The 16,955-nt window shown below is 31.4% G+C and overlaps 4 protein-coding genes and 1 long non-coding RNA gene across 5 annotated transcripts; all 5 read left to right on the top strand.

Moving 5' to 3' along the window:
- Positions 1-381: 381 nt before the first annotated feature.
- LOC143183817 (tRNA (guanine(26)-N(2))-dimethyltransferase) lies at positions 382-2,570 on the top strand. Its single transcript, XM_076385554.1, has 2 exons — positions 382-421; positions 758-2,570. Exon 2 carries the CDS (start codon positions 792-794, stop codon positions 2,355-2,357), a length of 1,566 nt encoding a protein of 521 aa, XP_076241669.1. The 5' UTR covers positions 382-421; positions 758-791; the 3' UTR covers positions 2,358-2,570.
- Positions 2,571-2,750: 180 nt separating this feature from the next.
- Positions 2,751-6,688, top strand: LOC143183819 (aldo-keto reductase 1B-like). Its single transcript, XM_076385555.1, has 6 exons — positions 2,751-2,895; positions 5,326-5,493; positions 5,574-5,690; positions 5,781-6,188; positions 6,269-6,417; positions 6,495-6,688. The coding sequence occupies exons 1-6, from the start codon at positions 2,821-2,823 to the stop codon at positions 6,535-6,537; spliced, it is 960 nt and encodes a 319-aa protein (XP_076241670.1). The 5' UTR covers positions 2,751-2,820; the 3' UTR covers positions 6,538-6,688.
- Positions 6,689-6,890: 202 nt separating this feature from the next.
- On the top strand, positions 6,891-11,657 carry LOC143183821 (aldo-keto reductase 1B-like). The gene is made up of 7 exons (XM_076385557.1): positions 6,891-7,160; positions 9,023-9,190; positions 9,267-9,383; positions 9,468-9,662; positions 10,303-10,500; positions 11,095-11,243; positions 11,320-11,657. The coding sequence occupies exons 1-7, from the start codon at positions 7,089-7,091 to the stop codon at positions 11,354-11,356; spliced, it is 936 nt and encodes a 311-aa protein (XP_076241672.1). The 5' UTR covers positions 6,891-7,088; the 3' UTR covers positions 11,357-11,657.
- Positions 11,658-12,013: 356 nt separating this feature from the next.
- Positions 12,014-14,126, top strand: LOC143183822 (uncharacterized). Its single transcript, XM_076385559.1, has one exon. The coding sequence runs from the start codon at positions 13,056-13,058 to the stop codon at positions 13,842-13,844; it is 789 nt and encodes a 262-aa protein (XP_076241674.1). The 5' UTR covers positions 12,014-13,055; the 3' UTR covers positions 13,845-14,126.
- A 1,335-nt stretch (positions 14,127-15,461) lies between these two features.
- On the top strand, positions 15,462-16,724 carry LOC143183823 (uncharacterized). Its single transcript, XR_013002667.1, has 2 exons — positions 15,462-16,388; positions 16,473-16,724. It is a non-coding gene; the product is annotated as an uncharacterized LOC143183823 (long non-coding RNA).
- The last annotated feature ends 231 nt before the right edge of the window (positions 16,725-16,955 follow it).

The raw sequence follows: 16,955 nt of genomic DNA on the forward strand, positions 1-16,955 counted from the left end.
CTACTACTGACAAAACGGCTTACGCGCGAATGGCGCTGTGAGTACGCCATAAACAAAATTCATGTCACAGATGGGAATGTGATCGTGACGTTCGTAATGCTGGAAACTACGCCATGGAATCTGATATTGTAGATAGACATGCTGTTTTTTGTAGTGTCCTTATTAAGTGAACAAAAATAAGGTGGTCAAGCTTTTTATTCAACAGTGTATTTTGCAGCGTTTTATTCAACGCACGGTGTAAGATGGTGCAATAAGTAAAAATACCATGAATATTATTCACCACAAAAAAAATGAATTAATACCCTAGTGTCATCTATTGATAGAATGCTGCACTATCCTATGCAACCTATGTTTAAAAACATGAAAAACACTACCCAGTAATAGAGGTGGAATGTAGCGTAAATAATTTAAATATAAAAAGGTATATTGTACACATAAATTAGATTTTAAGTTAGAATTAAATGTGATTGTATCCACTTCAGTTCTATTATATTTTTTATTATATTTATGTAAAATTGCATGACCATTCTTCAAATAGTTTTGCTTACTTCTAGAATCAGAATCGGCACGTTGCATGATTGACACACAGGATAAAATTTATTTTTTTGTATATTCGGAAAAATTATTTAATTGTAAGCAAAAACTACTTTTCCATAAACATTATGTTTAGTAACATTCCTAAGATATGTTTTCACATTTAAAATGTGATAATACACGTGGAATCCCTAACCAAATTCGAGTATCAATATTTTTTTAGAATATCTTCATTTTTCCTGCAATTGTTACTTAATATGGATGATGAACACTGTACGAAAAAACCGAAACTAGAAAATGTAACGAGTATTAAAGAAGGGAAAGCTGAAATCCTAGTAAATGACACAAATGTATTTTACAATCCTGTTCAAGAGTTTAACAGGGATCTTAGTGCAGCTGTTTTAACAATATATGCAAGAACCAGAAATGAAGAAGTATCGAAGAAAGATGGACAAAAAAGGGATGGTATAAATGTATTGGAAGCTCTATCTGCAACTGGTTTGCGTAGTATACGTTATGCTAAAGAAGTATCAGGCATAAAGGAAATTATAGCTAATGATATCTCTGCAAAAGCAGTAGAGAGTATTAGAAAGAATATCCAACACAATGGAGTTGATAATCTTATAAAACCAAATCATGAAGATGCAACTTTGTTAATGTATAAAAATAGAAGAAACCATTTTGATGTTATTGACTTGGATCCATATGGTTGTCCCACAATATTTTTGGATGCAGCAGTTCAATCTTTATCAGATGGTGGGCTACTTATGGTTACAGCCACAGATATGGCTGTATTGGCAGGGAATTCTCCTGAAACTTGTTACCTTAAATATGGAGCTATTTCTTTGAAATCCAAAGCTTGTCATGAAATAGCATTAAGAATCTTGCTACAAAACATTGCTTCCCATGCAGCTCGATATGGACGTTATATAGTACCGTTGCTTTCTATAAGTGCCGATTTTTATATAAGAGTATTTGTTAAAATATTCTCCAGTCAAATAAAATGCAAAGAAAATGCTACTAAAATAGGAATGGTATATCAATGTACTGGTTGTGAAAGTATCAACATTCAGCCCTTATGCTATAAAAAACCCTCTGGACCTTACAAATTACCATCTTCACCCTGTGTAGATCAGCTTTGTAAGATCTGTCGACATAAGCAACATACTGGAGGACCTATATGGCTAAATAGTTTGCACGACCAAACATTTGTTTCTGAACTTCTGTGTAATTTAAATAACATGGAGTTAGGAACCTTAAAAAGAATAAATGGAGTGTTGAATGTTATTCATGAGGAATTAGACATACCATTGTATTATACACTGGATCGTTTAATGTCGATAGTTAGGTGTCACACACCACCAATGATAGTATTCAGATCTGCTCTATTAAATGCAGGATACACTGTATCATATTCTCATGCAAATAAAATATCTATAAAAACAAATGCACCAAATGAAGTTGTGTGGGATATAGTGCGTGCATGGGAAAAAGAACATCCTATAAAACGAGATAAACTGCAAAATGATAGTCCTGCATTAAATATATTAAATACACCAATGACTATAGATGTTTCATTTAACATTCATCCTTTGGCTAACCCAGTATCTCGACAAAAACATTTAACTCGATTTCAAACTAATCCTACTGTCAACTGGGGGCCAGGTACACGAGCAACAACTATAATTGATTTAGAAACTGGAGCAAAAAACTGTAAAAAAATCAAAAATCAAAATAAGAACAGCAGAAAAGAGAAGTGTTTGACTACAGAAGATATTATAGATACAAAAACAATTTCTACTAATGAATTGGATCAAATTTGAAAACATAAAAGTACAAATGCATTTCTTATGTTTTATGAGTCATGAATGAATTTGATAAAGTGTTGATTTGTACAGAATACGCGATACGTTTTATGTAAAATATATAGAATTGTAAATATAAATATATATACATTTTTTAATTAAAACTATTTTTATTCTATTCTCCTTATTTCGTCAAAGGAGTGCGATAATTATATTAGTATCTGCGAATATCAGTAAACTTTTTTTATATTTTTATACCATGAAGATTATTCTTAATCAAGTATTGCATAAATTTAGACTAATCGAACATTACTCTTTTAATGAAATTGGTGGTTACGTAATAAAATTATTGGATATGAAAGATTAGACAGCTACAGCATAAAAAAGTGGGGGATAATCTTCCCTCTTGATAATTTATAAAGTACAAGTCGTTCAGAGCCGCATTCATACATGTGCGTCGCACGTGAACAGGTGACGTACGATGGCTGCACCGACACTTACTCTAAGCAATGGACACAAAGTTCCCGTATTAGGACTTGGTACTTGGCAAGGTGGGGTATGTATTTGATAGTATATTTTATGCACATTTTTAACTGTACAAAAATAGTAAAACATTAATAGCGCGACAATGCCGAGTAATTGTGACCCGGCACTGTTTTTCGTCCGTCCGCAAAACTTTCCGCTGTCCAACTGTTAAATGTTTCGAAGTTATCGATACCATGTCATGAATTATTAATCATTAATCATGAGGTACCTTCTTAATAAGGATACTATAGATTTATTCAAAACAACTTAGCATCACATACTCTACATTCCAAGGCACAGATTCGTACAGAATAAGAATTACTCATCTATAGTAATCTAATTGTAAAGCAAGGACACTAGTTATTCTCTACCTATCCAACAGCTAGTCTATATAAGACCTAAATTAGCATTCTAATTATGAGAAACAGCATCATTCATTTGACACTCTCCATACATACACCAATTTAATTCTTGTAAAGTATTAATCCAGTTGTAGGCTCCTATTCAGAATAGATAACCTATGTCTTATCGATCAAATAGGGTAGTTGTAATCGACGTTTCTTACAGAACGTTACCCTAATATACAATCAAAATTTTAAAACTACATACATAAATAAAACAGATTTGCATGCAACAGGCTTGCATGCAATACAGCAATTAGGGCAATAACGCGGCAGAGAGGATACGCTTTGATGTCGCTTCGCCTTTACTCATGTTTGTTATTTTAGTAGGGTGTCCAAGCTAATCCAAGTGATGAGTACAACGAAGAAATTTAATAACGGAAGTTCAATATAAGCAGATTTTGTAGCAGGACAATCATAAGGATTATAAGAATAAGGTTATCAAAGATAAAATATAAAAAGTAGGGAAATAGAGTAATTGTAAAGTAAAATTTACGCTTATTATTAACTGCTCTTTGTGTGACCACAATCTATCACCATTACATACTTTTTTTTTAATTGCCAATCAAACGCATACGTTTTTCTTACTATTTATCATTATTTAATTTGTTTATTTGAAACAAAAAATTCGACGATTTTCAAAACCTCTACTTTTATTTAAAAGTTTCGTTCATTTGAAAACAGTATTTCGGGAGCTATTACGGGCAATCGATCATTATCACTCACACATTAAGTAAGAAGGCTTAATCAATCCCTGAATTACGATAGTCAGTGTGCGATTTTCTATGACGTTTTACTTATCCAAAAAATTGTTTTATCGTATTAGTAATTTAAACGTTACAGTTATAGACTTTTCTTTCATGTCTTACTTTCTTTTTTGTTATTAAAAAAATATTTTCGAAAAATTAATGAAAAAAATGGGTGGTATTTTTTCTTTCAAATAAATTACAATTTTACTTACATACTAATTTCCTGTGTACGATTTCACAAGGTATATTTGTTATTTTAACTAAAATAACTTGGAGTAGCAATAATTGGATTGGTGTCAGTAATTTAGTCTCTTACCCTATTACATTGTTAACCCTTTGCGAATGGAATTATTTAAATGATTTTACGTGATTGTCCGCGGAAACATGGCCTCAGAGAACGATTATATTAAAATATAATCGGCATATACACCAGTTGAAAATTTTTATTTCAAATGAAAATTTTATTTCAATTAACGAATAACTCTAGGTTTTTTCGTAAATAACGAATATCGATTTTATTCGTTGAAAAATTATTCGTTAGTCACGAATAAATATCTAGCGTTATTCGAAATAGATTTATTCGGCTACAATTTTATTCGTTATTCATCTTGACTGAATATTGATACACACAGGGTGTTCCAGTATCTACATGTAAAAATACACCGAAAAGAAAAGGAAACGTTTTTTCTTTTGAGAAAATCTTCGTTTCTGAGAAAATCAAGTTTAAAGATTTATCGATTAATTTCTAACCAAATACATTGCACAATTTACGGGAAGTTATACTACGCGCAAGAACAAATTAAAGATATAGAATAACATTTTTTTTATTAAAGGCGCTATTTCCGAGAAAAACGAATTATTTTTTGTTAAATACACGTTAATTTAACTAGTTCTCAAATTCAAATCGGTCAATTTTCAAACCTAATTTTTTTAATAATCATGCTTCGATCAAGAGAATTTTATTCTACTCTACATTTTCGACTTATTTTTACATGTAGAACAATTTTCTTGTATGTAGAATAACCGTATTCAACTGACAGTTAGCTAAATCTAGTTTATTCGACAGATCTTTAAACTTGATCTTCTTGAAAACGTTGTCAAAAAAAAAAAAAAAATTACTCGTTATTTTCTACATAATTTTTTATATGGATTCATTCCCTTTTCTATTGGACCTATATTAAAGTAGCTAAAGTATTTATAATCATTATGAAGAAAACAGGTGATAATTTATGACAGACATTTATGACTTGATTATAAATAATTAAAAGAATGTATAAGACAAATACGATACTTAGTTACAAATTTTTACAGGATGATCCAAGTGTTGTCGAACAGGCTATACGGGACGCAGTGGACGCCGGATATCGACATTTTGACTGTGCTTATGTATATGGCAATGAGAAAGAAATTGGTAAAGCTCTGCGCGAGAAGATCGCCGAGGGTGTCGTAAAGAGGGAAGATTTGTTTATTACGACAAAGGTATGTATATAATTTTATAAATAAACGTATACGTATTATTCTTTTCTTGACAATTATTTATGTAATCTTTGTGTCTACAGCTATGGAATACATCACACAAAAGGGATAAAGTGGTACCAGCATGTAAACGTTCAGTTGAAAATTTCGGACTTGATTATGTGGATCTTTATCTTATCCATTGGCCCGTAGCTTATGACGTAAGATTTTTCAAATGTAACAAATATAATTTCTAGCGTGAGAAAAAAATAGAAGATGAAATTGTAGTTTTAATGTGTGTAATGTTGTAGGAAAATGCTAAAGGTCTGTTTCCGGTAGATGAAAAAGGAAATCCTTTATATGGAGATGAAGATTATTTAGACACGTGGCGTGGTATGGAAGAATGCGTAAAATTAGGATTAACCAAGAGCATAGGTCTCAGCAACTTCAACTCCCAGCAAATCGATCGCGTCTTATCGATCGCTGAGATCAAACCCGTCATGAATCAAATAGAATGCCATCCAAATTTGAATCAAAAGAAGTTACGAGACTTCTGCGCTAAACGTGGTATATCTATTACTGCCTATAGTCCATTCGGCTCGCCTCGTCGTCCATGGGCAAAACCCGGAGATCCACAAGTTACAATGGAAGCACCAGAAATTGTTGAAATCGCAAAAAAATATGAAAAAACACCTGCCCAAGTCATTTTACGATACTTGGTAAGTTGAATTTACAAACGATTATGTGAATTACATGGATTATCTATTGCAATATTTATATATATGTATTTTTGTTTTAGGTTGACATTGGTACTATTCCTATACCAAAGTCTAGTTCTAAAGAACGTATTAGTCAAAATATTAATATTTTTGATTTTACGTTAACTCCAGAGGAAATTGCAACTCTAGATAAACTTGATTGTGGAATTCGCGTATGTCCAGCTGCAGAGTAAGTTTCAGGTTGAAATATGAATATAAACATTTTTGTTATTGCTTTTGTATTCTAACATGAAATTTTATTTTTAGGTTCAAGGGACACAAGGATTATCCCTTTAATATAGAATTTTAAAAAAAAGTATTTAAATGATTATAATCTAACTGTTTGCACTAATTTTCTTTCAAATATTCACAATATATATTACGTAACATACCACTACTATATCTATGTACTATTTTACAAATGACAGAAAAATATATATATCTGTATATATATGCTTGGATGATTCTATTTTATTAACTTCTATCATGATGTATACATTTATCATTAATCTTAAATTTTATCAAACAAACATAAATGTTTGCTTTAATGGAAAGTAGACAAGTGGAAAATGATTGCATGATTGACTGCCACTACAAAGATTGAGCAGTAGTATTAGATACCTAATCTTGGCTAGCTAGAAACATAACGTCACGTCATTATGATCGTTACATAATGTTTGTTCATAATGACTCAACTACATAGACTCATAATATAGCACATTTTAACAGTTAAGCTTCAGTCGTTCACACGTGTTAGGAACTTCACGCGAGACGAAACTAGGCGAAAAAGAAACGAACCGAAACTAATCAATACTAAAGTAATTCAATCACCGTCTTTACCAATTTTATAATTATCCAAAAATGGCTCAAATACCTAACCTTACATTTTCCAATGGCAACAAGATGCCCGTCCTTGGCCTCGGTACATATCAGGTATGAAATCATTCATATTTTTCTATGAAGAAATAAACATGTAATGTAATATAACGTGGAACTTTATGTAGAATTAAAACTGGCTCTCTCTAAGGTCCATTTTTAGCATGCTAAAAATTCTTAATACTTCTAAAGAGTAGGAGTACAACTCTGAATGCTTTGAATGTAGCTTTAGAACATGGATATAAAGGACAAAGCTTGACTACAGTGTGCAATTTTAAATGCACATATGTACAGTGTCGCACAATATGCAAGTATTGCGGGGGGGGGGGGGGGGGGGGGGGGGGGCAAAAGACAGCACGAACCATTTAGAAATATAGAGGTGGGGTATAAATTTAAATTTAGTTTATAGACGTGAGATGTAAAGCTTAATTGAGGGACACTTAGAAAGTGTGACTAAATTTTATTGGTTGTATTTCTACTCGTTCTATACCGTTAATTATAAAAAGATTAACCGTAGATTAACATACATACAAATTAATCTCTAGGGTAACATTAAAAAAAAAAAAATTATTTACAAATGTAAATTCTATATCCAATGAAAATTAAAGAGAAATGTGCATTTTAAATTATTAAAAAAAAAGTTTAAAAAAGAAATATTCGATAATGAAGATAATAAAAAAATGTTTATAATAGCACGTATTAAAAGGGGGAAACCACTATGACTCCTAAAAATGAAGGTTATTTTCAAGAATTTCTTTTGAGCAAATTAAACATTTTTTTTTTTAAATCTTTAATGTTTTCAAAAAGTGCATTTCTCGAACTACTTCTACTAAAAGTTTTAAATAAAGATACTAATTACTGTAGATAGTAGTAATCAGCATGAAAGGTCTCTAAAAATTGAAAAAGAATAGACGCGTAACTTTCCACTACAAGTTATAAAATGAAACTATAAGACAATAGCTTTAATTGTACAGTACGAATTTCAAAAAAATTTAGTATAAAATGGTAAAACTTTGAAGAAAAAATATCGACAAAGTGTGAATAAATCAGTACTTCTTTTAACATTATGTAGAAACTAATTATTTAATTATTTAAATTTCCTACGTACAACTGAAGAAAATAGCATTAGTAACGACAACCCAAAATTTGAAGTAAATCGGGTGAAAATTAACTAAGTTATTGATCTGACCGATTTAAAAGGCATAGTTTCGAGAAGAAAGCGTGCAGAGTTTAAAGCGGCCATTTACTTCTTCTTTTGCGAATTTGTCTTTAATATTTTAAGGTATCATTTGTTGAAACCCTAGACATCAAAAGAAAAGCAAAGAAAAAAGTTCAAATGCATATATGTCTGGAAACGCTTAGTTTTTTATTTATACACTATTTTATATTGTTTAAAACGCTGGTCTGTACATACTTGCCTGTACGGTGTGCTGCCTTCTTTAAGGTCCCACCAGGCTCAGAGATATTCTGACTTTTTAAATGAGTGAGGCATCGTTATAGATTTTAAAGGGATTACACACCATACACAATACACAATAGAGTATAAATAAAAAATATCTCTCATATTTAGTAACGCCCTATATAATATTACAATTTAAACTTTTTTTACTATTTTTCCGATGTCTCCTTTTCTTTATTCACTGCACCATGTACGTTTTAAAAAATAGGTAGTGTATTTACATTTATATTTCAAAATTTAAGGACACTAACATCAAACATTTCGATAAAAGTTTCACTTTTGTATAAATTCTCTGTAGTTGTAACTTCATATATAATTTCATTCATAAAAAGTTTCAACACTGTATCACGTGATCCGTTGTGCGGATTACACAAAAGTTGTGCAATTTAAACCTGCCATTCATCTTATTATTTCAATGAAAGGAATGATTTTATCTAAAATGTAAAATTTTGTTTATCAGTCGCGTGCTGGAGATGTAGAACAGGCTGTGATGGAGGCGATAAGTCTTGGATATCGTCACATCGATACAGCTTTTTTTTATCAAAATGAACACGAAATCGGTGCAGCGATCCAAGCGAAAATTAAGGATGGCACGGTGAAAAGAGAAGATCTCTTCATCACGACGAAGGTATAACTCTTATTTATTTTAAATTTTATGTAAAGTATTTAGAGAATGATAATAAATTTTAGATGCGTTTTTATAGCTTTGGAACAACTTTCACAAGGAAGAAAGCGTAGTGCCGACATGTAAAAAGTCTCTGGAGAATCTTGGCTTGAGTTACGTGGATCTTTACTTGATTCATTGGCCATTTGCTTATCAGGTAAACCAGTAATTAATGTGCTTACGTTATATTTGCATGTACATTACTTATATACTTTTAAATAATTTATGAATTACATGTTAGGAAGGAGGTGATATGATACCTAGAGACCAGAATGGTGCAGTTATAATGTCAGATACAGATTACCTAGAAACGTGGAAAGGAATGGAAGAATGTGCACGCTTAGGATTGACCAAAAGCATAGGCGTCAGTAATTTTAATCCTGAGCAACTCGGTCGTCTGCTCCAAGCTGCCAAAATTATGCCTGTAAACAACCAGGTAACTTGCTACAATTATCTCGTTTAACTAATACTGGGGAAAGTGAGACATAAAGGAACATGTAACTTTGGGTTGATATAATAATAAATTAAAAGGCAAAAACATCATTTGCCTACTCTATTAGTTTTAAGTGTAACTTTGATTATAAAAAAGTTAAACTTTTTGTTAAAAAAATATTTAGTTATGAGGGAAAATATTGTTCAACAGATATTCCTATTTTTCTCCATACATAGGTAGGTGTACTTTTTTATCTTATGCTAAAAGATTCCGTTTTGCTCCATATGATTTAGTAAATATTTAATATTTACATTCACGATCAACATGACAGGAAAATTTTCTATATAAAACTTTCTATTGATTTATGAATTTTTTATATGAAAATGAAACAAAATAGGAGTAACACTAATACATTATTAAAACTTCAACATTGAAAATTTTTCCGATCTTGTCAAAAAAGAATTACGAGTACATAAGTCTGTGATTGATTAAGAATTGTTGTGAGGGCCATTTGATATCATGTCACGCGCTAGCAACTCACAATCAGTCACAGGTATTATGCATGAAAAGCACTAATGTTTCGCGTTATTCAATTTTCTCTTTTCTTAATTATATTGTTATAAATATGAATTTTCCTATTTAGGTCGAAGTCAACGTAAATATGAATCAAACGCCGTTGATAGAATTTTGTAAGAAACATAATATCACAGTTACTGGATATTCACCATTGGGTCAACCAGGAAACAGAGCGGGAGTACCAAATAACTTGGACCATCCAACAATTGTGCAACTATCGAAAAAGTACAACAAAACAGCAGCACAAGTTGCACTACGGTATCTGGTAAGTAATTGCGCGAAATATTTCTTCATTAAACAAAGCGGAACTTGGTTTGACCTTGTGTTAGTATTTCTTTGAACAACCAAGAATGATACAGTTAATTTCACAGAATTCTTTGAGATAATAAAAATTGCAACATCTGGAATTTTCAAAATTATACGAAAGAAATTACTCAATTTCAGAAGTAACTATAACTTGGAAACAATTAAAGAGTTTATAACAAATAAAACCTTTGTAAAATTTTACAGTTTTTGTAATAGGAACATATTTTAGTGATTAAAAAAGAGATTTACAACATAATGTAACCTATCCCATTAAAAAAGCAATATGTGTACTGTAATTAATATTTTGTTAAAAAGAACCTTAACCAATTCAACAAGAATGAAAAATGCTGTATGTAGTATTTCTTTTTATTCCCCTAGAAAAAGGTAAAAATTGACAAATGTCATTTTTATTATGAGCTTTTCAATTTTAAATGAACCATAATCTCCGAATGGTCAATTCAGCTTTAGGATTCATTAATAATGAAATGCCGTAACATTATGAATTACCATTTTCAGGTACGAAATTAATATTTTTCTTACTGAAATGTTTCAGTTACAAAAAGATATTGCAATCATTCCAAAAACCGTGACACCTTGCCGACTAAAGGAAAATATGGACATATTTGATTTCTCTCTAACTCCTGAGGAAACAGAATCCATAGCGAAAATAGGAAATGGTCAACGAGTAGCACGATGCAGCGAGTAAATATCGAAACTCTTTGAACCATACATTTATTTTTAATCGGTTACTATGATCATGTTTCTTTTCCTATTACAGTGCAAAAGGTCATAAGTACTATCCTTTCGAAAAATAAACGTTTTCTGGTCAATCAGAAGACAGCTAATCAAATTAGCAGGATAAATTAATATCATAATATATTTTCTTTGAACTCTTATAATCGCATGCTGTTATTTGGCGCGCGCTTGATTCTCTTCTATTCAATTAGCCTAATTGAATTAGGCATATTGGGTACCGTGGAAAATTTAGTACCAAAATGACCATATGAGATGTACATTATGTATACAACCAGGTAATTACCAATAGTACAAATTGTATATAATCATGTTTACGTCATAGTGTATTTTTAATAATAAAATAAAGTTATATTACTAAAATATTGTTATGCACCAACTGTTTTGTTTCTATTGTGTTGTGAGATATTACATTGATATATTATACATAGTACTTTCTATCGTTACAATTATAACATTAGAAACACGTAATTAATATTCTAACAACGCGTTTTCGAAACTATATTGACAAACTCGAATTCTGAGAATACTACATATTATGTTCCATAGTTGACTGAAACGCGGTAGCGGAAAGGCAATTAACGAAGCAAAGCAGAAGGTCATATTGACCATTAGTCTGAAGTATAGATTTTTAGTAATGAAAGACTTATTTTAAATATCAGTTAGCAATTCTAACTTAGTTTAGCAAGTTCGCTATAAAAGGAGAATCTAAATTGCAAAGTACACCTGTCGAACATAAAAATTTAAACAAAGTTTCAATGCGTTCACTGAGCATAGGCGTAACGGAAAGTTGGATCGTGATTTATTTATTAAGAATGCTAGATCAGACTCCTTGAAGTTCAATAAAAGGGGAAGAAGATGTGGGTGAAGGTCCTTTTTTAGGTTGATTTGCTCAACGAGCGAAATTGCTCATTCTGAATTCGTCCTCCTCTCTCTCACTCCTAATATATGGATGGAATTTTTTCACTGTCGAACTCAGTATACTGTTCACTAGTATAATTTATGACTCTCTCTTCCTCGCATTAAAAATCTAATACTTATACTTGTTCATTATATCGCTCATAAACTAAACGAAATAAAAATTCAAAGAATTTATTTTGCAATATATCTTTTTATATTTATTTAAATATAGCTTTCTATTACTTTTCAAATCTTCAATAAGTGTAGAAACGTGGTTCATAGAGCTGTCTAAAACATATCCAAATATTCATACTCGTTTACGAATTCGAAAGTCCATACTTCCTACAAATTGTTGCATTTTATTTCTATATAATACATGTGAATACACATCACAATTAAGCTATAAAAGGCTTTGAAAATTAATTATTGCTCACGCAAAAGGGAAGATAAAAATGGAAGACATACGCGTAATGATAAGTCACATATATTACTTTCAAATTTACCACGTATTACAATGTTTACTAATTATGGCACGACCTTCAGAAATACAATAGTATGGTAAAAACGGTATAATTTCAGAAAGTATAAGTTATCGACTCGGTTATGATCACGTATGTCACATATCTGCAGGAAATTAACTCGACGAGAAAATTAATTACTATCATGAATTATATCGCTGAAACGTAAGTTCCATAAATCACCCAATTACTGTCGAATTTCATTATACGGTCGAGAATGCGAAAACGCAATCCTGTTAAAGAATTATGTTTAGCGATTTCAGATAAAATTCGAAATTGTCCAACGTGCTCAAATCATTTTCGATCGCCGACGATAACACTTTGCGACTCATAGACGGTTAGAATGTTCTCCAAGGTGAAAAAATACTGCGATGAGATTAGGAGCATGGTGACCTTCGACAAACCATCTACGACAATGGAAACTGCATTGTCTGATGTCACAAATTCGAATGAAGGGACTAATTTTTCCATTAGATCAAGCACAACTTCTACGTCCTTCGTATCAGATATCTTCAAGTTCGCTAGTAATGCACAGGGCTCGAGAAACAAAAAAGTCTTGATAAGAACTTCAACACTAAACTCGGATGAGATGCGAAAACTGAATGCGATGATTGACAAAGTCGATGATACAAATGATTCTTTGAACGATTCTTTAGATAATACAGCGAGCAGTTCAATGAGATCATTTTTAGAGCTGAAAAAGAAAATCACGGAAAAATTTTTGGAGGAGGACGCTAGTAATGCACAGGGCACGAGAAACAAAAAAGTCTTGATAAGAACTTCAACACTAAACTCAGATGAGATGCGAAAACTGAATGCGATGATTGACAGAGTCGATGATACAAATGATTCTTTAAATAATACAGCAAGCAGTTCATTGAGATCATTTTTAGAGTTGGAAAAGAAAATCACGGAAGAATTTTTGGAGGAGGACGCAGCGATAATTACGACAGGTTCGATAAAGAAAAAGATTTCTGCCGAACCGTTTATTTCTTACGCCCAGGGTTCAGTGGAGTTTGTTTGGTCGGAGGATACAGAGGATAGTGTCTCTGATAGAGCGTGGAACTCGCTAGAACATCTAAATTCTTCAGACATTGGGTTGAATTTCACGGATGAGTGTCGCGATTTGTAAATATTTTTGCGAAATGGGCAAATGTTCGTCTCCTGTTCGAAAATTTATTATACAAGACTCTAGTTTTGATATTAATTTTTCAATCTAAGTTTGTTCAACTTTTTGCATTTATTGTTCACTTTAGGGATAAATTTATTTAAGTACTTTTGTTACAAATATTTCCTCGATTAAGCTTATTATTCTTTTGTAACATTCGTTCAATTCATTACTGTGTTTGTATTATCTGAGAGTTAATGTAATGCTTTGATACGTTCGTTAATAACTGTGTTCGTGACTTCACGAAATCGAACGATTAATCACTTATCTTTAGTAATTGTGCTGAATTTTTGTTAATGTATAGAAAGTGAAGGAAATAGTATTACAATAAACAAATTTAAAAATTGTTAAATATCATTTAATGTTACAGTACTCAAATAAATGCAATACTCACTTTTTGTTTTAAAGGAATAAATATCACCGATTTTTAAAAATGGGAGAACCGTATGAAACAAAGCAATGCTTTATTCTTACTACATACTGTACTATCTGACGTAACTTTCAAAAGGAAGTAACTACATACTAATGATGATCGTATCTTTAGGAATACAGAATATTAAAAAAATCTCCTGCAAGGAAAGCCTATATTCTCTGAAGACTAACTTGAAGAATTTTTAACATGTTAATATAAAATTTTTCTATCATATAATCCAGGAGATAAGGAATGAAATTTTAAAAAAGACACACAGCCTTTGCTGAAATGAATAGAATTTAAATACTATTTTGTCTTTACGGGTGTTGATTTTTTAAATTGCAATTTTGTGTTCATTATCGGTAACTCGATATGTTTGTATTAGAATTATTAAAAAAAACATATATATATTGCATGTATTTCCAATAATCTATGTAAACTTGTTTATCAACTGTCAAATCGATAAATTTGTTATTTCATAACGCAAACGAAAATGGGCGATACTGGTGGATTAAGATAAACGAAAAGATAAAACATGTGTAACATAATATAATTCATATAAATTGTGAACACAAGCATTTCATATTTACATATACCTATTGTGTTGAATAAATAAGTTCATCCGATCAAGGTGGTTTTAAAAACTGTGATATGAACGCGAATATGCTTTTGTTATCTTATTTTTAAAATAACATAATTTACTGGAACTACGGTAAATTTCTGAATCAAGTTCTAGTGCGATAATTTTAATCGCTTCCCAGTTATTATGAACACGTATTTTTGTATCTATGATACAGAGATATGAATGTGCTCACATATGCATATGACATTTATCTAACTAAAAGCATTTTATGATCGACACCGTAGAAGCACAGTTAACGATTATTCTTATCGAACTGTTTAAACACTAATTTCATAAACGAGGTCTATGTCCACTACAATAACCTCATTCATTTAAAATCCATTCATCGTTCTATTTATGAAAACCATCGATAATATTTCCTATCTAAAATATCGAACAATGAATTCAACGAAAAACAAACCTGAAAGTATAAATCCATGGATACATCAATCGACAATCAAACTACATTCAAGCAGAATGTATTCTTAACCAAAAACGTACAGTTATACATTACATCATCGCGAGGAGTACAAAATGGTTATTTAACGTAGATTCCACAATCAATTCTTCCGGTGCAAAACCTATTTTTACATTCTCAATCATTCGATAATAAAAATTTCTACGCGACGCATTAAATCTAGGGAGAAAACACAGGTCTACATAGAAGTACATTATCTACTTCAAAACAAAATGACAACAGAAGACTATGCAAGAGACAGTAAGAATATTTGAAAATATAACCTTGACTCATGATCCACATTTTTTACGAGCGTGAAGTTCAACATTTTTTTTTTATACACTGAGAATTGATTTTGATACCCACGTTGATCAAACAAATTTTATATCCCTCGGTAAGTACTTAGATCCTTTCCCCTAACTTCCTGTATGTACATACCTACACCTACACATATACGAATTTTTATTGTTTTAACTTATTCGTTTGATCAGATTACGTCATACACATACGATATGTCTAAGTACACAATCTGAACAGTTCATCAATCTGGTCTCATACGTGTTCAAGTGTCAAGAGTCTAAAAAACGATAATTCCTCACATGCTTATCTATCGCGATTATGTATATACATACAAATATGTGTATTTTTTTCAATAGAAGGATCGCGAAAAATGTCACAGGACAACTACGTTACTAATCATTGTTCCTGATAATTCAGTTACGATGATATATGTATGCGGTCATACGGTGAAAACGTGATAGGGCTCGTAGCAGACGAGCAACTTGACGCACGATCATTTGTCTTTCCTTGTTTTACCAATTGAAAATAACACAAATAGACGTGCAATCGTGCGGCGAAAAGCCACTCGTTTGTATCGAGAGCTTGAAGATCGTCTTCTAGAATGATCCATTTCGGTTGCGGAGTCATCGTTTCTAGTTACCCCATTTATTCAGTGTGACGACCAGCATTCTCAGTGGTCCCTTACCGTTCGTAACGGGCACCGTAATTTTCCATAGGGTCCGTATTTCTTGTTAACGAATTTACCCGTGTCCCCAGGACTACCATCACGATTCATGAACACAAAGAGATTTGTATGTGTAGGGCATATGATGAGAAGTATTCAAGATCACACACAAGCGTGCAATCGGCAACGCATGCGCAGGAAGTTCTATAAAACAGTGCAGTATACTTTTAAGCGAATCTAAGGCGTTCCACGTTCCATGTTCCACGTGTAGCTATTCTGAAGAAAATGTTAACATTTTCTATGTATGCCTTTTATTCCTTTCTCTTGAACAATATCTGTCAATAATAATGTGTAAAATAGAAAGATATAAACATATTTTATGAATTTGACACCAAATGTTTTCATTTTATGACTTGATTATAATAAAAATGCACTAATAATGTAGGAAAAAAGGATCTTTTTTGACAATAAATTTTGGAAAGTCGATTGCGTGGCTTAAAATTGTTAAATTAAACTAAAGCGTTTATTTTATCAGTTAAATATAACAAATATCCATTTACGTAAATACTTTTTACTTTTTATGCCTTAGGCAGTTTCGTACTACTATTTTAACTATCTTA

This window comes from Calliopsis andreniformis, chromosome 9, assembly GCF_051401765.1.
Source record: "Calliopsis andreniformis isolate RMS-2024a chromosome 9, iyCalAndr_principal, whole genome shotgun sequence".
Lineage (NCBI taxonomy): Eukaryota > Metazoa > Arthropoda > Insecta > Hymenoptera > Andrenidae > Calliopsis > Calliopsis andreniformis.